Source organism: Podarcis filfolensis (genome assembly GCF_964270895.1).
Source record: "Podarcis filfolensis genome assembly, chromosome: 5".
In the NCBI taxonomy this organism is placed as follows: Eukaryota; Metazoa; Chordata; class Lepidosauria; order Squamata; family Lacertidae; genus Podarcis; species Podarcis filfolensis.
The window spans coordinates 6,493,594-6,518,542 of NC_139608.1; the positions used below are offsets into that span (position 1 = coordinate 6,493,594).

Consider the following 24,949-nt stretch of genomic DNA (forward strand, 5'->3'; position numbering starts at 1 on the left):
TTTTTAAACTATTGTTCAATTTTACAATTAACATTCACATTCAAATAAAAGTCATAATCATAAACATATACGATTCTCTGAATCCTTGGACTTCCCTGAGCTGAGATTCCATGGATTCCATTCAACTGCATCATATAATGTTCTCCATTTTTTCCTAAAATTCCATTCTTACCATAGTTCTTGTTACATTACAAGTGTTGTTACAATGCTGCCAATGTTTTTAATTGTGTACAGTGTTCTCCAAGGGAACTTACAAATTTTCCCCATTCCTTATTAAAGTTATTCTTCTTGGTTTCTAATCTTTCCGGTCATTTTTGCCATTTTGGCATAGTCCATCATTTTTATCAACCATTCCACTCTGGTAAGGACTTTATCTTTTTTCCTTCTCAGAGCCAAAAGTATCGGCGCTGCTGTCGTCGCATACATAGTCGTTTCTGCTCCTTTGGTATTTCTGCACCTTCGATTCCTAGTAAAAACGCTTCTGAGTTTTTCCACAAAGGTTATTTTAAATATTTTTTTCAACTCATTATATATCATTTCCCAAAATGCTTTTGTTATCTTGCAGGTCACCATGTATGGTGGAAGGTGCCTTCTTTATCTTTACATATCCAACAAATATTTGTAGCAGTTCTTTACATTTTTGCTAATTTAGTAGGTGTTAGATACCATGATACATCATTCTCACAAAGTTTTCCATGTACAGCATGATGTGAATTTTAAATCTTCCCTCCATAACTTTTCCCAAGATGAGAATGGTATATTATGCCCAATATATCTTGTCTATTGTATCATCACTGATTTAACTTATTCATCTTTAGCATACCATTCTAGCAACAGTTTATACATTTTGGAAAGTAACTTCACATTCATTTTTATTACTGATATCCTACCCCACTTAAATGCATTGTAAACTTCATACAGGGAAGTTCCTTTGGCAAAAAATGGGACTCCACTTCGCCATCTGGTGTCATAGTGTTATAATGCATAGAAAGACCTTTTCTTTACAAATGTAGCCTAGTCCCAGGAGAAAACTATTACTTCCCTTAATCTGGACACTATATATCTGCAGATGCAGCCTAGAACAGCATTAGCTTTTTTTGTAATTACATCACACTGCTGGCTCCTATTAAGCTTGTTGTCCACAGAAGACCTCAAGTGAAGGAGACAGTGTTGTTGCAGAGAGTTTCAGAAAAGCAAACTGTTTTACACCTTTATATTTTTTTTCCAGCCCCAAAATTGTGAAACAGGAGACATGACAATGTCTTGCCAGCTTTCTGTACATGATAACGTGTTCAGGAGGAAGTTGCTTTGCAAATGTGCTTTGCAAACTGCAAGCAGCAAGTTTCATTCAGCCCAGGGACCCTGAGGGCCATCTAGTCCAACTCCCTCCAATGCTGGAATCTCAGCTAAAGACATCCACGACACATGGCCATCCAACTTCTGCTTAAATACCTCCAAGGAGGAGAGTCCACAATCTCCCAAGGGAGATCATTCCACTGCCAAAAAGCTCTTACTGTCAGTAAGTTTTTCTGCGGAGATCATCTGTTAGGGTGACCAGAGCTGCCTCAGTCCCATGATGAGCACGGAAGCCGGATAGGAATGGATCCAGAGCTGATGTTTCATCCAGAAACCCATCAAGCTGTTCAGCAACTGCTCTCTCAATCACCTTACCCAGGAATGGAAGATTCGAAACCGGGCGGTAATTGGATAGATCTAAAGGATCTAATGATATTTTCTTTAAGAGCGGGCACAACCCTGCCTCCTTCAGTTCCCCTGGGAATGTCCCGGTGTCAAGGGACAAACTGATGATATCCGCTAGGGGCCCCCGCACCTCGTCTGGACACGCTCTAATCTGCCAGGACTGGTATGGGTCAAGAGGACAGGTGGTGGGATTTCCAGCTCGGAGGAGTGTGTCCACATTGGTTGGGGATATCCGGTCAAAGTGGTCCAATACTGGACCCGAGGACAGTCAAGGAGGCTCCAGTTCCGTTATTGTATCCAAATTGGCAAGGGGGTCACGACGGAGCAACAGGACCTTCTCCGCAAAAAAGCTGGCAAATGCCTCACGACTGTGTGTCAAATTGTTATTTAAATTTGGCTGTCCCTCGAGGGATGTTAAAGACCTAATTATACTAAATAATTGTGCCAGGCGAGAGCTAGCAGAGGCAATGGAGGCCGAGAAGTAAGACTTCTTAGCGGCCTTCACTGCCATCTTGTAGGTTTTCATAAAAACCCTGTAAGATGTTCTTGAGGCTCTGTCGCGGGCACCCTGCCATACTCGCTCTAGCCGCCTGAGGTCCCGCTTCATTTTCCGGAGCTCCTCGGTAAACCAGGGAGCCCGGTTTTGATGGGGTTGCAGAGGGAGCATAGGTGCAATCTCATCAATGGCTGCCAGGAGCTGGATATTCAAGCCCTCAACAAGCTCAGTCAATGAGTCACCAGGGGGAGCAAGGTCCCTCAAGGCTTGGCGGAATCTATCAGGGTCCATCAGCCTCTGCGGGCGAGCCCAGATCAGCTCGCCACCTAAGCAGGGTGGGGGTGGAAAGTCAATCCTGGCTTTCAGAGCGTAGTGATCAGACCATTGCACCTTCATCGAAGGAGACATGATCACATCTATACCTACGCCAAAGATCAAATCTGGCATGTGGCCTGCTTGATGTGTGGGGCCCGAAACAAACTGGGAGAGCCCTAGTGTTGCCATGGAAGACACCAGGTCCAGAGCCTATGAGGAGGGAGTGGCATCAGCATGGATGTTGAAGTCCCCCAATACCAATAGGTTAGGGAACTCCATGGCCCAGCTGGCCACTGCCTCCAGTATGCCTGATAGGTTGGCTGCTGGTGCGCTAGGTGGCCGGTACACCAGCCAGACAGCCAAGCTCTCCTCGGAGCCCCACACTAAGCCAACACATTCAATGCCGGGGATCGATGGCGATGGTAGAGCCCTGAAAGAACAATCTTCCTGGATTAATAATGCCACCCCCCCGGCCCACAGTCCGCGACTGGTGGAGGACGAAGAAACCTGGGGACACCATCTCTCGTAAGGTAACTGTTTCCCCTTCGTGCACCCAGGTCTCCAATACACAAGCCAGGTCAACCCCCTGCGAGGTAAAGAAGTCTCGCAGGGTGGCAGTCTTGTTTCCTATAGACCTGGCATTGCACAGCACCAGTGACGGAGGTGAGTAATCCTTGCTCACCCTACCCTCGTCCCTCGGGATGGGGCGCAGATTGGAAGGGGTACGAGCATATCCGTATCTCGATCCCCTTCGCCTATAACATCTGCCCCCACCGCCATACCTCCCTCGCCCCTCCACGGTAGCAATCCCAAGCCTCATACTAGCATCCAATAGATGACAATTGATGTTACTCTTTCCCAGCCTAGTTATTCTGTTTATAGTATCAACAACTCAATAACTCCAATTAGTTGAGTAGAACAAACCAGCTAAACATCAGCTACCTCTCTGATTGTATGAAACTATTATATTCTTTGTCAGCCTACTATTAAATATTAAACAAACCAATTAATTAAATTAAAATATAAACCCCAAAACATTCCACAGCTAAACAGAACTACCATATAACGGACATTAAGGGAAGAAAAAACACCTAAATAGCAGGAGAACAAAAATCAAACATCTAACAGTAAGCAAGCAAAACTTAAATATTATCATGGAACAAAGAACTATAAAAAACTAAAACAAATGGCAAAGGAAGGGGGGAGGGGCGAAAGGAAAGAAAAGAAAAGAAAAAAGGTTCTTGTAGCAGACGAAGTTCTTGTAGCATCACGAGCCAGCTCGAGTCTACTCAAATGATCTCTGAATGATCTCTGAATCTGCCAACCTGAACAACCAGGCGACCTCAGGGGATGGGCAAAGGAAGGCGGGGCAGTCTCAGTAAATGCCCTGTTTGATGTCAATGCCATGCCCGATGGTCTCAGGGGGCCCTCCCCTTGCTGTTGCGCTAGCACTTGTAGTGGCAGAGAAAGTGTTCCTCTTGGCATCAGCTGGTGTTCTCAGGGCCACAGGATGATACCTCTCCTCTGCTACAACCAGCTGCCAGCCCTGTGGCTTAAGAGTCTCTGGCGTCTTGAGGGTGTAACCCCCCTCTCTGGCTTCCCTAGGTGCCTTTCAATTGAGTCATCTGCAGAGTAATATATCTTGACCCAGGCTCCATGCCGAGCGCTCAACCAGTCTGTCTCAGTCCAGGAGCACCGCTGGCATGCAGGACAGCCGGACCCACAACTGGGAAGACAGAGCAGGCACACAGCACAGTTGGGCCCACAAGCCAAGAGGGCAGAGGCAAGCACAAGCGGAACACTCCTGCAACACAGCTTCACCTCCCTTAGCTCATTTAAAACGCCGAGTCAAAGCCTGAGTCAGAGTCAGTTCGGAAAAAGTTCAGAAGATTAATTAAATTGTTTAGAGTTATGAGTCCTTGAAATAGGCTGGGCAGCAGCTGTTAAGCTGTTCAACTTCGTTAGATCTAATTTACAGTGCCAACTTCACAAGTTGTCTGATATAAAACCCCAGGTTGCCAAACTTTTGATAAGAAGAGGGTTAAAAGATTAAAAAGAAGTTAAAAAGAGTAGGAGCCCCCAACATCTAATTGATGTCTCTTCATCTCTTCATCTGTGGCTTCCTTCCACTCCTCCAACATCACAACACTGCCATTTGGCTGTTTCAGTCCTCTAGTCACCTTTTGTGAAGGACTTCTTCATGACACCATCTGTTGCCTCCAGCTCCACCATTTCATCCTTCTGTTCCGGCAATCCTTCAGCCATATTGTTTTCCAGTCTCTTTGTCCTCTTTAATTCCACTTTCCATTTCATTCTTCTGTTTTCTTAGCTTTTGGGTGGTTGCTTCTGTACCCATCTCTGCTGTTTCTCCTTGTTAAAATGTTATATATACAAACACACATACACATACAAACACACCAATTGCTCAGTGTTCCTCCATCCCTCCATTATTCCTAAAGCCACAGTTATCTCAGTTTTCCACCATCTCCATTTTACTCAAACTTCTGCCATTGAAGGAAAGGCTAGTGGAAGTCAGGGGAACGTCTGTTTCAAACTTCTCCCCCTTCCATTCCTTAACTGTGACAAAGGATGTGAAGACTTCAAATATTGCATAGTGCCTCCACACAACCTATTTCACTCCTGATACCTTGTGTGGTCCGCGTTCCGGGTTCCGGGTTCAATGTCGTGATTTAGAAGAGATATTTTATTAACAAGCACACATGTACAGTATCCATCAAAGAAACTTAACATTCTTCAACTGGAGAAGCTGATAGCCTTGCTCTTAGGAGTCTACTCATCTTAAAGATACAATAACATAGCATGGGGGGTGTTAGAAGGGGGCTGCAGAAGAGGGAGAGAGGAGGAGGTATGGGAATGTGTGTGTAAGGGAGATTTGAGAAAAGGAAGGGGAGGGGGAGGAGAAAAGAGAGCAAGAGTAAGAATGGGGATGCAAAGGAAGTTGTCAAAAAGGAGGGAGTAAGGAGGCATTAGGAGAGGGATGAAGATGAAAGCTGGGGCATGAAAAGGACCTAAAGAAAAGGAGGAGATGGGGTGAAGGGGAAAACGGATGCAAAGCAGAGCTGCAGAAAATAAGAGAGAATTGGCTTCAGAAATGGAGCTGCGAAGGTGAAAAGAGACCTCAGTAGCTGCATGGGATGGGAAGGGAAGGGGAAATGCTAGGGGGTTCATGTGTCAGGAGTGGCCAAGGGGTCACCGAGTGGAGGAAGCAGGGGTGCAGCTGCTAATATTTTCCTATTTTCTTATGTGTTGCAACGGGGAACAGCACAGAGTTTATAAGGATGGGGATGTGCTGTAGTCCCTATTATAGCCTCTTGATTGAGCTCTTTGACTCCTTCTGGTAGCTGGAAGCTGAATGCCCTCAGCAGGCTGGTGAGGAAGATGAATATTTCGATCTTTGCCAGCTGCATTCCCAAACATATGCGAGCCCCTGAAGAGGAGATATGAAGAAGGCAGCAAGTGAGCAATAATTTACTTTCCAGTGTTCATTGCTTTGTAGCTATAAGCATTCTGCATAACACTTTGGCAAAATAGACATAGTTAGGATAGGGAAAACATCAAGGTTGCTGTCAGTTTTCTAGCCTGGTCAGTGCTAACCTTCCTTTCTTCTTGTTATACTTATGTTTTGTTCTGTAATTTGAAGTTCCCAATCTCATATCAAGGAAGATACATTCAGGAAGAGGATGGATTGAAGATGAAGGGTCCTGTGGGAGGGGCAGGGCAGAGAGCATCTCCCAGGGCTAGAAGCCAGTGTAAGAGGGTCTAGCTCCCAGTGAGAACTGGGAGGGCTCACTTTTCTGTGTGCAGAATAAGGGTGAAGATTTAATTTTGATAGAGGACTCTGTAATTTCCTTTATTTCTTTTCTATTTTTTCTTTCCTAATCTTTTTTCTATTCTCCCTTTTAGATTAGTATGATTTTTATTGTGTCTTATGTATAAAGCTTTTTAATAAAACTTGATTTTAAAAAATGAAAGGAAAACTTTGGTCAACTGCCCAAATCAGCAATGCAGAAAGTGGTTAAGACTGTTGGGATACTGCCAGGGAGATAAGGTCCATCTGAGGCCCCAAGCTCAGTGCCGGACGATCCATCGACCTCCCGTAGTCACGCAGTATCAGCAATTTAGCGACACTAAGCCTCTGGCTTAGTGCACACTCTAAACAGCAGAATTCACACAGCAAGAAGTTGCACAGCATGAGAGCAGAACATGCATATTTACAGTTTATTTGGCGTTGGTCAGAACAAAGAAAACATGACCGTCTGCTCCGACTGCTCAGGCAAAACAGACAGAAAACGAAAGGAACATATAACATAAACATCCTGTGAACAGGAAATACGCAGGCTGTTATACAAAACATCCTGCTCCCTTTTAAGGTGGAACGGAAATATCCTAACATCCTCCCCCTTTCCGTGTAACCTGTAGTACCTGTGGTTCAACCCAATTGCAACCTTTGTACGTAAACCTTAAGTTGTTCTCTGTTAACAACCTTAGACAACAGATCAGCAGGAATTTCATTTCCTGGCATGTAGGACACCTGAATGAGTCCTTTCTGAATACACTCTCTTGCACGATGTAGCTTAATCTGCAAGTACTTGGTCCTTTGCTTGCAACTCTCCGAGTTCAGCAAAGCCAAACAAGATCTATTGTCTTGATACACTTGTATAGGACATTTCACAGAAACCCCAATGTCCTTAAACAGTTGCATCAACCATTCACAATCCATGAGTGAAAATGACAGAGCATTGAGTTCTGCTTCACAGGAACTTAGGCTAACTGTCGTCTGCTTTTTGCACAACCAGTCAAACAGGCAGTGGTTGTACATGTAGCATACTCCAGAAGTGCTTGTACCATCCGTGGTGTCACTTCCAAAACTTGCATCTGCAAAGATTTCAAGACTTCCAGTCTTCTGACTGGTGAACCTCAGCCTGTAGTGCATAGTCCCTTTCAAATACCGGGCTATGCGCTTCAGAGCTTTCCAATCCTGAACAGTAGGATTGTTAGCATGTCTGCTAAGCAGGTTAGTGCTTACAGCAATGTCAGGTCTTGAACATCTAGCAATGAAATTCAACTTGCCTAGAATGCATCTGTACAGCGTTGTGTCAGAAAATGCTTCAGCAGTACTGTCTACCTGGTAACCTGTCACCATCGGTGTGTCTGCTGGGTTTGCATCAACCAAATTCAACCTGGTTAATACATCAGTAATTTTCTGTGTTTGGTGTACCAGAAAATTTCCTGCTTGGTCCCTCTCCACCTGCAGAGAAAGATAGTTGGATACCTCACCAAGATCCTTCATGTCAAAATGCTCCTTCAGCTGAGCTAGGGTGCTTTGGTAGAAAGCCTGATTCTTCCAAAACATCAGAAGATCATCAACAAAACATAAACAATACAGTTTGTTTTGCCCCTCCTCCTTGACAAACACACACGGATCAGCTTTGCCCTGGTGAAAACCTAGAGAAAGCAACGTTTCAGTGAGTTTTGTGTTCCAACACCTGGCACTCTGCTTGAGACCATATAAGGATTTCCGCAGTTTACAGACCATTCCCTTCTGTATCTGCATCCCGTCAGGTGGAAGCATGTACAGCTCCTCCGCCAAAATCCCGTACAAAAAAGCTGTATTTATGTCATGATGGGAAACATGCAGTTTCTCCTCCGCAGCGATCTTGAGCATCAGCCGAATGCTCTCATATTTGACCGTGGGTGAGTAGGTCTCGTGGTAATCCTGCCCTGGTACCTGTGAAAAACCTCTGGCAACCAATCTGGCTTTGTGTCTGACAACCTTGCCATTTTGGTCTGTCTTGGCCTTGAAGACCCATTTGCTGCCAACCAGTCCCATCCCTGGGACTACCGGTACCAGCTCCCAAGTCTGGTTCCTGTTCAAGGAATCAACTTCAGCCTTCATGGCATTAAGCCAAGGCTCAGCATCTTTAGAGGTTAACTCCTGGACCTCTTTGAAGCTTGAAGGTTCCCACACCTTCTCTGAGCTACTAAGAACAGCAGTTGCCGTCTTAGCAAACTCATCAGCAAATCTCTTTGGAGGTTTGTCTTTGGTCGCCCTTTCAGATCTGCAAACCAGACGCAAGTCTTCTGGACTCATCTCCTCCTTCTTGGGAGAAAAGTGACCAATGGTGAACAGTGGTTCTTCCAGTTCATTGTCAGACGCATCAGATGGTCTGACTGAGGCCTTTGCGCTCTTGTAGTCTGCTGTGTCATCACTGTCACTGACAGCAGCAGCAGCGCCGCCCACTGAACTGGAATCCGAACTCTGATCATCATCATCATCATCATCATCATCATCCTCAGTTTCCTCAGCTTTCTCAGCATGATCTGCTTTCTTCGCATCACCTTCATCCTCCTCTGGGTAACTCTGGAAAATTTCCACATTTTCCCCCCACTTAGGATTGTACTCAACACTCCTTGTGAACTTTATGGATTTTGAGTTAGTCATCCATACTCTGTATGCACCTTTATCGTACCCCATGAACAAACCATGTGCCCCACGCTTCCCAAGCTTGTTGCTTTGTGGGGTGTGTACCCACATGTCAGAACCAAAGATTCTCAAGTGCTTGGTGTTAGGTTTCTTACCAAACATTTTCTCATAGGGAGTGCAGCCAATAGGTGATGACAGTCTGCGATTAAAACTGTAAACAAAATTCGAGAGAGCCTCCCCCCAAAACTTCTCAGGGAGGTTGGCATCATGCAACAAGGTTTTTATCCCTTGCAGCAACGTTTGATTTGCTCTCTCCGCAAGCCCATTCATCCATGGCGATCTAGGCGTTGACAAGTCATGCTGGATTCCCTTCTCAGTCAGGAAAGCTTCAAACTGCTGAGAAGTGAACTCCCCGCCCCGATCAGTAAACAGACAGCCAATACGTTTACCATGAGCATTCTCCAACCAAGCACAGAATGCCTTGAACCTAGGAAATGCTTGCGATTTCTGCTCGAGCATAAACACATGAATGTACCTGGAAAAAGAATCAATTAGAACCATGAAGTACCTTGCCCCTCCCAAAGAGGGCGCTAGAGGACCTACCAGGTCTGCGTGAACTAGCTGGTAGGGTTTGGAAGCCTGCCTGCTAGACTCCTTGCCTTTTGGAGCAACCTTCACCTTGTTCTCTGCACAAGATACACACTTCATGTGAAATTTTCAAGGTTTGATGTCCAAACCTTCAACCAACCCAGGCATCTTGGCTAGCGCTTGCCAAGAGAGGTGACAAAATCTTCGATGTGCATCATGAATGCATCCTGCATGAAGAACCTTGTTAGTTTGTGCAACACAACAAGTATCAGCATTAGATATAACAGCATTGTCCTCATAAGTTAGACAGAACAAACCATCCAACAACTTTGCATGCAAAAAGTCCTCTTTGCCTTTTCTGATGATACAGACAGTCCTCTTGAAGGAAACCTCAAAACCACGCCCAGTCAGCTGTGGTACACTAATCAAATTGTCCACAGCTCCTGGAACAAAAAGAACATTACTAATGGTAGTATGCAGACTTTCAAGTTTCACAGTCCCAACTCCTGTAGCTTGCAAAGTCCTTCCATCAGCCAGCTGGACCTCTCCATCTTGAGGTGTGAAGGAGACAAACAGATGGCGGTCTTTGGTGAGATGGCGTGTGGCCGCAGAGTCAACAATAAACCTGGCCTTCCCCTTCGAAGCAGATTTGCTGGCAAACAAAACCTTGTTTTCCACCAGCGTGGGCTTTTGCAGCTTGCCCCCCTGCTCCTGGCCATCAGACTTGCCTTTAGCCTTTGGCGAAGCTGTGCCAGCAAACAAAGCCTTGTTTTCCACCTGCGTGGGCCTTTCACCCCCCTTTTGCTTCGGGCCATCTGCAGGCATCCGTCTCTGTTTACTTCTGGCCTTCCGGCCTCTGCAAAGTTGACCTTGGCTCCCATGGGAAACAGAGCTCTCAGCTGCCGACTCCTTGGCTCCCCCTGGAGGCTGGAATGCTGCCTGGGATGACATCACAGTCAGCTCCCCCTGCAGCTTGCAACCGGTGCCCTCGGCATTCCTGCATTCACTCGCATTCTGGGAAACAGCCTGGACCTCTGATGCAGTCAAACTCTGGGCTGGGATTGTTGGCTGGTGGGCCTTTTTCAAAGCATCCCACATATCACGTGCCGTGAGATTTCCAGCAAGCGTCTTTATTTCCTCCAGAGAGACGGACAAGACTATTATGTCTATGGCTCTTGAATTCTGAGCCTCCCATCTCCCTGTCAGAGGAACTGGAGGGGCTTCACAGACAGTATGCCAGACTCCAAACTGACGCAGCAAACTCTCACACCATTTTGCCCAGGTCTCATAATTGTCCCGATTTAACTTTGGGTACTCAGCAGCTTCAGAGGCTTGGAAAAACTCCATTCCACCTCTTAACGCCAGCCGTGAGTCTTCTTCACTTCAGAGACTCCTTATCTTGGCACCCATAAATCACGAGGCCTGCTTGGCTCGGCTCCCAGGCCAATTAGGCCAGCCGGACATCAAAGAGCTCTTGCCACGGCAAACAGAAAAGCCTTTACTTTCGCTTTTCCCACACATACCTCAGCAGTCTGTCGTCGCAGTCTTACTCTCCTGCAAGTGCCGTGAATCTGGGCCCGAAACCTGTTGTTGGGATACTGCCAGGGAGATAAGGTCCATCTGAGGCCCCAAGCTCAGTGCCGGACGATCCATCGACCTCCCGTAGTCACGCAGTATCAGCAATTTAGCGACACTAAGCCTCTGGCTTAGTGCACACTCTAAACAGCAGAATTCACACAGCAAGAAGTTGCACAGCATGAGAGCAGAACATGCATATTTACAGTTTATTTGGCGTTGGTCAGAACAAAGAAAACATGACCGTCTGCTCCGACTGCTCAGGCAAAACAGACAGAAAACGAAAGGAACATATAACATAAACATCCTGTGAACAGGAAATACGCAGGCTGTTATACAAAACATCCTGCTCCCTTTTAAGGTGGAACGGAAATATCCTAACAAAGACCATGGAGCAAACTCTCCTGCCAGGTTTACTTCACCTTGGTAGGAACTAGCATTGCTGCCTGAAGAGAAGTTGGGTGGCTTGCAGTGGTGATGTGTGACAGGGAACAGCACTATCCTGGTGCTGGCAGTGCTGCCTCTCTCAGGGACAGGGCAGGGGTGGTGTTATGTACTGAGTTGAATAGGATCCAAACTGCAACAGTCTGATTGGTCCTAGAACAATGCAGCAGTATGATTGGTTGGCAGGAACCACCCAATCATGCTCCAGATAGAAGTGAATCCACAACCTGGTTGGCTTACAGTAGAATTCCGGAATTAGCCAATCATGTGCAGCCCATTGTGTAAATAATGTATATAAAGCAGATACTTTGAGGGGACTTTCATTCATTCCTCCTCACCACTATGAGCTGAATAAAGAGCATGAAATCACTTTGCGACTCTGAGTATATTTCAGGTGGCAAATGTAGGGAGGTGCAGATGGAGACCACATAAGTGTATGTGCATGTGTGGGTCCCAAGCCACCAACCTAGAGATCCCCTTAACTTGCCAGTGCTTTGCCCCATTCTGCTGACCAGCAGTGCCCACTCCCTCCTGTGCTGCTGCTGATGTCATTTCCTGGAAGCAGACCAGTAAGCACATCTACAGATCACAACGTAGCTTGGTCTTCTGTGTTTACCTGCACCAAATGGGAGATATTCTTCTCTGTTCACGAATTGTCCATCCTTGTCCAAAAAATGATTTGGGTTGAACTTTGCAGGTGTCTCCCATCGTGTTGGATCAAGAAGAACAGAGCGCAGATCGGGAACAATAATAGTCCCCTGCAAATAAGAAACAAGTGACTTGGAATGCATTCACATCAATACTTTTTTTTTATTGTCCCACACTATCCCAAGACTAATCATTGCAGAGACTGATCTGAATTATTATTATTATTATTATTATTATTATTATTATTATTATTATTATTATTTTGGTGAGTGGCTTTGTATTCATCACTATAAAAACTTTCTATACAGGCAGGAACACAAGAGGACTTTCCGTCACCTCTTTTAAAATGAAAGCTCACAAGCAGGCTGAGACCTCTGGCCACTACATGCTCCTCCCCTGCCACAATTGCCCCGTGGAATGGCACTTGCTGATGGTGAAACATGTCTGCAGAAGGAGCTCCAGCTCTTGCCCTTCAGATTTTTGACTAGACAGGAAGTTCCTGTACGGCTGGCTGCATCTCTCAATATGAAACCTTCTGCTGCTCTTGGGCTACAGGAGTGCAGCTATATCACACTGTTATACCTTGGGAATGAGAAAACCACACAGCTTGAAATCCTTTGTACATTGCCTAGGGAACCCCAAAAAACCGGCAGGTTTAAAGCGCTGCATCTCATGAATCACAGCATTGGTGTAGGGCAGTTTCTTCTTGTCTTGATAGCAGATTGAGTGAGCAGAACCTATGACACCTTCTATTTCCTTGTGCATTTTATCTGAAGAGAATGATGGAAACAGAAGGTTCATTGTGAATACTGCATTTTATTTCAGATGGACATTTAATTCCCTTGAACACATTCCATAAATCTCTGTGAATGAGTCCCAGTTTCTTGCATTTTTAGGTCACCTGGTCCTCCAAAGAGCTTGTCTGTGTACATGGTTCTTCCCCACTCTAGATCCCATGTGTGAAAAGGCTGAAAGTGAAGCTCATCGCAGTTGTTTCTAGTTACCAGAGCTGGCTGGATTTGCTGAAGGGCTGGGATCAAAGGCTGTCATATATTCATTCTCCACCCCCAGCCCTCAATATTTCCTACTTAGTTTCACTAATACTCATTTCCTCATCTGATCTTTGGCTAGCATCACTCATATAAAGATAAAGGTAAAGGACCCCTAGACGGTTAAATCCAATCAAAGGAGACTATGGGGTGCTTCGCTCATCTCGCTTTCAGGCCTAAGGAGCTGGTGTTTATCCACAGACAGCATTCCGGCTCCTGTGGCCAGCATGACTAAACCACTTCTGGCACAACTGGACACCATGATGAGTGCCAGAGCACACAGAAATACTGATTACCTTCCCACCGCAGCACTACCTGTTTACTTACACTGGCATGCTTTCGAACTGCTACGTTGGCAGAAGTTGGGACAGAGCAATAGGAGCTCACCTGTCTTATGGATTTGAACTGCCAACCTTCTAATCAGCAATCCTTAGAGGCTCACGGCTTTAGACCACAGTGCCACCCGCATCCCTCATGTAATGGAGCACGGAGAGGCAGGAATGAGGCTCAGTCACTTATCTCACAGCAGTGGCATTCTTGTACATTTGCTGCATAAAGAAACTGCTAGCAGATTTGCAAAACAAAACAGGTTGTGGAATGGAATCAAACTGGAGGGGGGAATGCATTGATTCCTGCATTGCAGGGGGTTGTATTAGAAGACCCTTAGGGTCCCTTCCAACCCTACTATTGTAGGCTTCCTTATGAAACCTTTAAAGGACTATGCTCCACCCTAGTGGTCAAGAGAAGCCCTGGCTCTCCTCTCTCACCTTGGACATCTGGATGACTTGCCAGGAAGAGAAGTGCCCATTTCAGAGAACACGTAGTTATGTCCGACCCTCCGACAAAGAGGTCAAAAATGCACTGGGCCAAGTTTTCTTCATCATAGGTGGACTCTGGGTCATTCCTGCTCTGCTGTTGAAAATGGGGAAAGTGACATGTCATTTACATGCATTACATTCTGTCCTTCAGCACTTTATCTTCCTTCCCCCACTTATTACCATACCAGGGTGGCCACACATGCTTCATGAGAGGTGGGGTGTCCTCTTATAGTGCCTAAGGTGAAATGGGAAGCTGCTGCCACCCCCCCTTACTGTTGCTTCCCTCACTCGCTGGATCATCACCTTTTCGTGGTGAGTGGGCTTGCACATTCCTATGACCCTTGTGAGTGAAGCCATTGGGAATCTCGTACTCCCAGCTGGGTCACCCAAGGCAGTAAGGTCAAAGGGGAGGAGCTAGACAAAGAATGACCCAAGAAGTCATCAACGGCAGAACAGGTGGGTGATAACAAGTGGTATGTTACAACGGCTGTAAAGGTGGATGAAAGCTGCAGCAGATAAGAATTAATTTACCGGTTGCCATGACAACTCATGCCATCAGAACAGAGCCTTACTGTGAAGACTGTTCATTGGTCAGTGTGCACTGATCTACAGACATAAAACAAATTCACGTACAGGCATCTTCCAAAAAACTCATCCCAAACCCAAACCAAAAGTTCCATGGTGATCAGCATATGGTAACAGGGGCAGGATTGTGAAATCTGGAAGCCCTTAGTCATGAAACAGCACATGGGCGGTGGATACAGATTCAGTCATTCTGACTCAAGGAACAAGGCAGTTGAGCAGCCTGGCAGCTGTATCCGTGACTGAGCAGCCCTTGTTAGGATCTACTCTGCTCACTCCAAAATGGGGGAGGGGCTAGAAAAGGTGCCCTAAACATAGTCTGCCTCTCTTTTTCCCTGACTGGATTACCACGCCCAGTGGGGTCACCACCCAGCGGTGGTAAAAGACAATTGAACTTTGGAACATGGAATATATGGACAGATATAACACAGATAATGAGCATCCTGAACACAGAACTGCCATCATTGCAAGAGAGATGTGACGTTTTAACATCAATATTGCAGTGCTTCAAGAGACTCAAAGAGCAGGCAAGGGACAACTGAAGGAAGAAAAAGGAGGCTACACATTCCTCTGGAAAGGTCTATCTGAACAAGAATGTCAAATATATGAGGTAGGCTTCGCTATCAAAAACAATCTTGTAAAGCTCCTGTCAGAAGTCCCTACCAGACTTCTGGTAAACTCACCAAAAACCAACAGGCTACTATTACCAACACACTTGTTTGACAGAAAAATAAATTTAAAACTTCATGGAGGCATCCTCAGTTTAGTTTAAGAATATTTTGTTTTGGATTTTCTGTTTTCCCAGTCCACATTTGAATGTCAAATAAACATCAAGCCAAAAAATGGTCCAAAGGAAGACCCCATAATACACTTAAGTTTCCACTCCTTTGCACTCACATTTCCTAGACATTTCTATATTTGCTTATGGATGGATATCAACCCACTTGAGCAACTAAATTGACTATGAGAAATATTTGGAGGGAACTCAATGCGATTTTCAACTGAGATTCAGAAAAATAGATACAGTGGTGCCTTGGTTTTCGAACAGCTTAGTTCCCAAACAACTTGGAACTTGAATGCTGCAAACCTGGAAGTCAATGTTTCGGTTTACGAACTTTGCTTCGGAAGCTGAATGTGCTCCTGAGCTTCCATTTTCACTGTTGTGCTGCGAATTTGTGCCCCCCCCCATTGTAATCAAAGCCTTCCATTTCTGATTGAAGTGTCATGAGGTGATATTTGGAGCTTATATTTGGTGCTTTTGTTTTTGCTTTTTTTTTTGCATTTTTGTTTGTGTGGCTTTTTCATTTTTGTGACTGTAGCTTTTTCTTCATTTTATGATTGATTGATTGATTGATTGATTGTGTGACTACGGAAATTGATAAAAACCCACCATCCAAACAATGACTATCATCAGTGCAGGTAAGAAAGAATTTTAATTTTAATTTTTATCATCCACAATACTGTTTTATTTATTTTATAGTACAGTACAGTGATTACTGCTTTCATTTTATGGATCAATGGCCTCATTAGATAGAAAAAAATCACGTTAAATTGCTGTTTTAGGGGTTGTTTATAAAAGTCTGGAATGGATTCATTTTCCATTACTTTCTATGGGAAAGCATGCCTCAGTTTTGGAACACTTTGATTTTGGAACAGACTTCTGGAACGGATTAAGTTTGAGAACCAAGGTACCACTGTACTGGTTTCCAGGCAAGGGATTAGTATTCACATATAACAGGGAATATAATGATTCCTTGAATGAGCTGCCTACAGTTTTGAAGCAGATACTCATTTGCATTCACATTTGTACATGAAAATATCTATCCTTTCCTAGCTATTTTAGTAGATGCCTATGGAAGGATGTCAACTCACTTTAGCAATTAAAACGACTATGAGGGAATTGGGGGGGGGGCAGAGAGAGATATTGGTGTCCTGGCAAGAGATTAGTATTCACTTATATTTATTTATTTATTTTTTATTAAAGATTTCAACATAACAATTAATCAAAAACATATCATCCTCATTCCCCCCCTATTTTCCCCTCCCCGAAAAGAAAACCAGCCCTCCCACCCCCACCCCCCCAGACTTCCCTCAGCTCCTCTCTCTGTTCACTCATAACATGGAATATAATGACTCCTGGGATGAGCGGCATTCGGTTTCAAGCAGATACTTACTTTCTCCATCTGAAGTAGATAGAAATCAATGAAATCCTGTGGATCATGCAGAGACTGATTCTCCTTATGCTTCTCTATCTCCTCCTTTGCAAATGAACGCACCATCTCTGTGCAGGACAGGGCCTTCTTGTGGGGTCCTGGGAGATGTTTCATGAGCCATGGGAGAATTTCATAAAGCTAAAGGAAAGATAGCAGAAATGCTGCCATTACCATGAGGAAGCTTGTTCAAACCATTTGTGCTTTGGAATTGCACTTATAAAACATGATCTGCATTATTCTTCAGGGCTAGCATATTAGTTTGAGTCTCACTAAGAAGAAGGAAGGTGTCTATAGCTTCTCTGGAATCCCACAATGATTGGATTCTGTGAATTATCCCTAGCTGAAAATGTGAAAGAAAAGTATGGCTCAAAATATTTTTCCAGCTCCCCGGCGTAATTTCAAAACTGGGCACAATCACGGGACCCCTCCTGGAACAAGTTAGCGCCTGTTTGTGGTAGGTGGAGGTGGGTGGAGAATAGGGATGGGGGGAAATTCAAGTACGGTAAGTTTCATGAGTACTTGTTTTTTTTTTTACAGATTAGGAATGGATGTAGAAATGTGGAGAACTGAACTTAAATTTGAGGAAAGGGTTTAGCTGATCATCCAGAAGGGGGCTGCTTTCCTCAGCAATAGCGATAGTGCTTGAGTTGCTGGTCTCTCTTTCATTAAAAAAAAATTCCAGCCAAGTGGTGGCTGCAGGGGCCTCACCATGGACGCCATCATCATTGACACTGCTAGGTGGGTGTAGAGTAGACACATTTAGTTTTCTATGATGGCAACAAAACTATGTAATTCCCTTCTTGAGAAGATTCTCTGTTCCCTTTGGTGGGCTCTAGATGACCTGTTCTGAAGGTCATTTTTCCATTTTTGTCCCATCTTCCCTCTAAAGAGTCTCCTGTGGTGGACAAAGTCTTCTTTTGTTGTTTTTTTATGAGGGGTTTTGGTGTGTTTTTTTATCTCAATGATAATCATGAGCAATGGATCAGGCTGTGAGATAGTAAGTGGCCCTTATCTCAGATCAATTTAAACCTGATCTCACTTCTCCAACCCTCTATCAGAATATTGATTTGTGGTATTAAAGCCCTTGGGAGGTATTAAAGCCCTTTGGCAGGAATGGAAATGACTACTCACAGCATAACCAAAGCTACATATAAATTGTAGGATAAATCCTATGGCTTCCATCAGCTTCTGGAACCGTTCATCGTCAAGAGCAAACCGGTGCCCAAAAGCCACAGCACATATCACGTTGGAGACTGAAGTAGCGATGGGCATGGAGGGGTCAAGTGGCTGTCCTGCAAAATAAAGTTATACTAATGTTAGCTCAGCTGGTCCAGTTCATACTGAGAGTGGGATTTCATGGTGGCCAAGAGAAACCGCTGGACTCTCCATTAGGAACCAAGAAAAGCATATCACATTCCTTTCTAAAATGGACAGAGGTAGACTTCCGGTTTGGAATCGCAAGCAGCAGGAAGCGCGGAGAAGCCGCTGAGAGCTTTTCCGAGCTTCACGGGGGCTTGGGGGCAACGCAAAGGCACTGCGACCCCCAAAATCTCAAGGGGGACACCCTTGAGGGATAAGCAATCCAGCAGCGTTGGAGTGGTTCCGATGTTTTTTCGGGTTGTTTTTTTTAAGGACTCGAGAACGACAGGACTGAGAAATGCGAATGGTAAGCTCTGCGGACCCCGTGTTGCGATGCCTCTAGCTCCTACTGGAAAAGCAACAAACCTCCGTAACTTTAAGAGCAGAACCCTTAGTGTTTTTGGAGTAATTTTGCGCTAAAATTTTTGATTATACACTAAGTGAGATCTGGATGTAAAAGGATTCAACTGAGGAACCCGACCCGTTTTTCGGAGTGAAAATGGCGCAGGATACATAGTTGTAAGAGTGGAGAAAGGAGGTGGCTATTCACCCGCTGTAGAAACAGAAAAGTGAAAGTCCTCAGCAATCTTTAAGCGAGGCGAAGGAAACTAAGTAACATAAAAGTAACGAAAAAGACCTTTAGAGACTTTGTATCTTTTTTGGGGGGAAGACACTAAAAACAAGAGAATGAACTGAACAGAGTGGTTACAAAGAGACAAATACTCTGAAGCCTTAAACTCCAATACGGAAGCACAAGGGGGAAGGAGGGGAGAAGAGAAAGGACGAAATAAAACAAAGGCTTTAAAGCAAAATAATAACTTCCACTCATTGCCCTTTTTGTCTTAAATACTGAACTCTCTATAGTACAGCTTGGGCAATTGATTAAGCAAGAGTGTAAATTTTTGTTTCCCTTTTCTTAAACTTTAACTCTGGATACTAACCCCCTCCCCCCCAAAGAACTTGGATTTTTGATTTCTTTTTTACTTCTTTTCTCTGAGTTGTTGGGGATTCTTCATGAACTGAGCTCACAGGGATATAGACGAATTTTTATTTGAACAACTACTTCCTCCTTTTGACTGATTGGATTAAAATTTGAATACCCCGGACTCTTAAAGGTTTGGAGATTTGGATCTTTCTGGAACTGAACTATACTTGAACCATATGCCAAAGAATAAACGGACATAAATCGGACATCAAGAATCACAAGACAGAGAAACCAGTAGGAGAACACTTCAATCTCCCAGGACATTCTATACAAGATCTCAAAGTAGCTGTATTACTACAAAGGAATTTCAGAAATAGACTGGAAAGAGAAGCTGCTGAATTGCAACTCATTACCAAACTTAAAACCATGGAGAGACCTGGTCTGAACAAAGACATTGGATTCTTATCTCATTATACATGACAAAGCCATTTTTCACCTTCTCACCCCTTGCTTTTTCCTGTAAGACCTATTGCAGTCGTTAAGAGTCGTCAACAGGCTTATCACAGCTATCTGCCCACCACCCATTCCCACCACCCTTCTGAGTAATACCCCTCCCCACCTTCTCACTATATAGAAGGATCTGGCAACTTCTGTTTCAGTGTATCTGAAGAAGTGTGCATGCACACGAAAGCTCATACCAAGAACTAACTTAGTTGGTCTTTAAGGTGCTACTGGAAGAAAAAAAATTTTTTGTTTATACTTGAACTGAGTCAGAGAGGGGTGTACTTAAGATTAAAGGTAAAGGTAAAGGTACCCCTGCCCGTACGGGCCAGTCTTGCCAGACTCTAGGGTTGTGCGCTCATCTCACTCTATAGGCCAGGAGCCAGTGCTGTCCGCAGACACTTCCGGGTCACGTGGCCAGCTGCATCTGGCGAGCCAGCGCAGCACACGGAACGCCGTTTACCTTCCCGCTGGTAAGCGGTCCCTATTTATCTACTTGCACCCAGGGGTGCTTTCAAACTGCTAGGTTGGCAGGCGCTGGGACCGAACGACGGGAGCGCACCCCACCACAGGGATTCAAACCGCCGACCATGCAATCGGCAAGTCCTAGGCGCTGAGGTTTTACCCACAGCGCCACCCGCGTCCCTGGGGGATATATTCCTCCTCATCTGATGGACTGGATTTGATTTTTGGATTTTTGGACCTCTGGATCTTCTTTAATTACAGCCCAATATTGGATTAAGCCAGCAAGTGGCTGAAGAGCATAGAACTTAGAAGTTAAGTAAATAACTCTCTCCCCCTCTTTTTCCTATTTGTGGAGGCCTAACTGTGTGGAGCCCATCAGACTGTATACTAGAGATTGTGTTTATTTCTTATTTTTTATCTATCCATATTTTTTCTCTCTACGAACTGCTTTGATGCTCTTTGCCCTCTCTTTGGCCTCAGAGATTTATCTATTTAGACCAATCTTTAAATACTGACGCACTCTCCTGGCGAAATATTGGAATCGGACTAAGCTGACCAAGTGGCTGAAGTTCAAATAGAAGAAAGAACAGGGAGCCTCTATATAAAACAAAAATCAGATATACGTTAAATTTATGTTGCTGTTTTTATTGTTTGTTTGTTTTTGTTGTTGTTGTTGTTGTTTTTTGCTCTTTCCTTCATTATAAAGGCTTCCCTGTAAGATTAATGTTATCAACGGTCTTCTTATAAGGCCTTTATCTCTACATAATTAACAATCTCCTAATAAGTTTATTATTGAATTAATTTGGATTAACTTGTATTAATTGTGAAGTTATGTTGGATCCTATCCAAATTTGGAGTTTATAGACTGTAAGTTTACCAATTGGGTCTTTAGTTTGGGAAATTAACTGATATCTGGGATCTTAGAATTGGAGTTGGAAATTTTATAAGTTAATTTTGTATGAATAACATCTTAGTGTATTTGTAGGAACCTAAAGGGACTGAGGATAATTTGATTTATTACACTTACAGAATCATTCTATACGTATCCTTTTTGACTCTAAATGGTTAAAATTTGCAATTTGAGTGTTTAAGAAAGTGCCTTTGAACATACTGTTTGATAATTAATTAGAATTGGTTTAGACTGTGCGCCCTCTAGGGGGGAGAACAAATATTGCAAGAGATTTAATTAAAAAGCTGGAGAAGGAGAAAATGTCTGGGGAAAACGGAAAAAAGATAGGAGGAACACCATCGGATAGGAAAACATCCCGACAAGAAGAAATTAAGGACCTAGATATTCTATGGTTAAAAATAAAGGAGGAATTCAAACAGAGTGAAATACATATGGAGAAAAAACTAGGAGAGATGCATGAGTTGATAGATAAGAAAATAGAGGGAGCAGTAGGAGAACTGTCAAGTAAAATTAAAGACTTGACAGTTCGGTCAAAGACTATGGAAGAAACAAATAAAAAAATACAAAAAGAAATGAAAGAACAAAGAAAGGAGACAGATAGGATAAAGGATGAGATAGGAGAACTGAATAGAAATCAAGATCAAGTTTTGGACAATTTAGCGATGACTGAAATGAAACAAAAACAGTTAAATTTGAAATTTAGTGGAGTAGGAGAAGAAATAAATGAAAATATTAAAGAAAAAATGACTAAAGAATTAGCGAAATGGTTAGAACTGAAAGAAGAAGAGGTTGCATATACAATGGAAAACGCTTTTAGAATAAAAACAAGGACCAAACAAGTAAAATCAAAAAAGTCGCAGGAGACTGCCTAGTTATATTCAATTCGATAGAGATGAAAAATATGATATTAAGAATAAGCTATCAAAAGAAATTAATAATTGATGGCAGACCAATCATCATCTTTAAAGAGATACCAACCAGACTCCTGCGCAAAAGGGAAGGTTATAAACAGCTGGCAAGTGTTCTAAAAAAGAATGGCATACAATACAGATGGGAGTTCCCTGAAGGGATTTCCTTTTTTTACAAAGATAAAAGATTTAGGATTACTGAGACCCAAGAAGTGAAGAAATTTTTGCGTAGATATGAGAAAGACCTTGGAAAAGTAGAAGAGAGATATGAAGGAAGAAATGGAGATCCAGAGGAGAGAAGAAGGAAAAAAGAGAAAGGAAAAGAACAAGAAGATAAAGGAAGGGAAGAAGGAGTAGACGAAGAAGAAGAGGAAGAGGTAGCAGTGGAAGAGGAAGAAGAAGAAGAGGAAGAGAATATAGAAAACAAAACCACTTGAATTTAAATTATTAGTTGTCTGTAAATTAGAAGCCTTCCATAGTTCCAGTTACAGATAGGTAGCCGTGTTGGTCTGCCATAGTCAAAACAAAATTTTTTTTTCTGAAGAAGTGTGCATGCACACGAAAGCTCATACCAAGAACTAACTTAGTTGGTCTTTAAGGTGCTACTGGAAGGAAAAATTTTTTTTTGTAAATTGGAAAGTAGTCATAATAATGAATTTGAAAGTTTTGTCGTGGAATGTGAACGGTTTGAATGAAAAAACCAAAAGGAATAAAATTGTGAACGTTCTGAAAGGAAAGAATCTTGATTTAATTTGCATACAGGAGACACACGTGACTAAAAAGCATAAACATATTTTGATACACAAAAAGCTGGGGGTCGAGTTTATAAACTCTATTGCGGAAAAGAAAAGAGGGGTAGCGATATACGTCAAAGAAAAATGGGAACCCAAAGTGATCTGTAAAGATGATGAAGGAAGGATTTTGGGGGTACAAATTAACTTCCAGGGTGAAAAACTTAATGTGATAAACATATATGCCCCGAATCTGAATAAACCGGAATTTTTTAGGAAACTGGAACAAATTTTACTGGAGTTAGAGTGTAACAAGACGATATTATTGGGAGAATTCAATAGAGTGCCGAAACCAGAAATAGACAGACAATCAGAAAAGAAAAAACGTAACCAAGGGAAACTGCCAAGATCCTTTAATAATTTGGAGGAAAACTTAGATTTAATAGACATCTGGAGATACAAACACCCAATAGAGAAGCAATTCACTTTCTTTTCAGAGCCACATAAGAGCTGGGGCAGAAGTGATCAAATCTGGGTCTCAAGGGAACTTACATTAAGAACTATAAAGTGTGAAATCAAACCTAGAACCCTCTCTGATCATAACCCGATAGTTTTCGAAATAAAAGGCATATCACAGGGCGGGTTCAGATGGAGAATGAATGAATATCTATTGGAGAGTGAAGATGTTGTTGAAAAAGCCAAAGCCACCTTAAAAGATTATTTCAGCCTGAATCTTAATAAAGAAACAAGTATGGACATAGTCTGGGACGCCAGTAAGGCGGTTTTAAGAGGGTTTTTTATTCAGCAAAACAGCTATAAGAGGAAAGTAAGAGAACAAAAGAAAGAGGAAATTCTTAGCCAGCTAAGAGAATGTGAGAAAAAATTAACAACAAATCCGAAAGATGAACAAAACATACAAATAATAAAAATGTTACAAAAACAGTATTCAATGTTAACAAGTCAAGAAATTGAATGGAAAATTAAATTAATGAAACAAAAATATTTCGAGTCAGCTAACAAAACAGGTAAACTATTAGCTTGGCAATTGCGAAGAAGGCAAAAACAAAATGTGATAAACAAGATAAAAATAGAGGAGCAATTGATAGAAGACCCAAAAGAAATAAAGGAAAATTTCCTCAAGTTCTATGAGAAGTTGTACAAAAAAGAAGATGAAGAAACAACCCGAATAGAAAAATATCTAGAAGATTACTGCGGGAAGACCATAACAGAGGAAGAAAGAATTCAATTAAATAACCCCATAAAAGCAGAAGAGATCCAAGAAGCGATAAGGAAGATGAAAGCAGGGAAAGCCCCAGGACCAGATGGATTATCAGCCAAATATTATAAAGTATTAGAAAACCAACTAACGCCAGTGCTATGTGACATCATGAGCAACATATTAAGAGGAGGAAGGGCACCAGAGACATGGAAAGAGGCTCACATTACGATGATCCCTAAACCAGACATGGATAAATTAAATATTATAAACTGCAGACCCATATCACTATTAAATAACGATTACAAAATCTTCGCGGAGGTGATGGCAAGTAGACTTAAAAAATGTCTAGCAAATCTAATACATAAAGATCAAGCAGGATTCCTTCCAAATAAGTTACTTAAAGATAATGTAAGGCATACCATAAACATCATTGAATATTTGGAATGTAAGAATGAAGTACCTGCGGCGCTGATTTTCATCGATGCCAAAAAGGCATTCGACAATGTTTCATGGCAGTTCCTACTAAAAAGTATGGAGAAAGCAGGGCTAGAGGGCGAGTTTATGGAAGGAATAAAGGCAATCTATTCGAATCAATCTGCTAAACTGATTATAAACAACAATCTAACAAATTCATTTAAAATTGAAAAAGGAACAAGACAGGGATGCCCTCTATCCCCGCTTTTATTCATTATGGTACTAGAGGTAATCACGAATAAAATAAGAGTAACACCAGAGATTCGAGGGATCAAAATAGGAACGAAAGAATATAAACTAAAAGCGTATGCAGATGATTTGATGTTATCCTTAGAAAATCCGCAAAAAAGTGTTAGTAAGGCCTTGGAGGTGTTAGAAGAATTTGGCAAGCTATCCGGTTTCAAATTAAATAAATTAAAGACAAAAATGCTGACTAAAAATTTGGGAAAAGATGAAAGAGAAAAATTGGAGATACAGAATGGAATTAAGGTGGCAAAAAAAATAAAGTATCTGGGAATTTGGCTAACTACAAAAAACATAAATTTAATTCAGGATAATTATCTTACAACATGGACGGAGATTA

At 42.9% G+C, this 24,949-nt stretch overlaps 1 protein-coding gene across 1 annotated transcript in view; it reads right to left on the bottom strand.

The window, feature by feature from the left end:
• Positions 1-5,198: 5,198 nt before the first annotated feature.
• Positions 5,199-24,949, bottom strand: part of LOC310762213 (cytochrome P450 2J2-like) — a 40,991-nt gene continuing 21,240 nt past the window's right edge. The window contains exons 4-9 of the mRNA XM_083612907.1: positions 18,006-18,166; positions 16,836-17,012; positions 14,029-14,170; positions 12,795-12,982; positions 12,181-12,322; positions 5,199-5,960 (exon numbers count right to left, since the gene is read on the bottom strand). Coding sequence (XP_083469033.1) covers positions 5,773-5,960; positions 12,181-12,322; positions 12,795-12,982; positions 14,029-14,170; positions 16,836-17,012; positions 18,006-18,166 — 998 coding nt within the window. The 3' untranslated portion in view covers positions 5,199-5,772. The remainder of the gene's footprint in view (positions 5,961-12,180; positions 12,323-12,794; positions 12,983-14,028; positions 14,171-16,835; positions 17,013-18,005; positions 18,167-24,949) is intronic.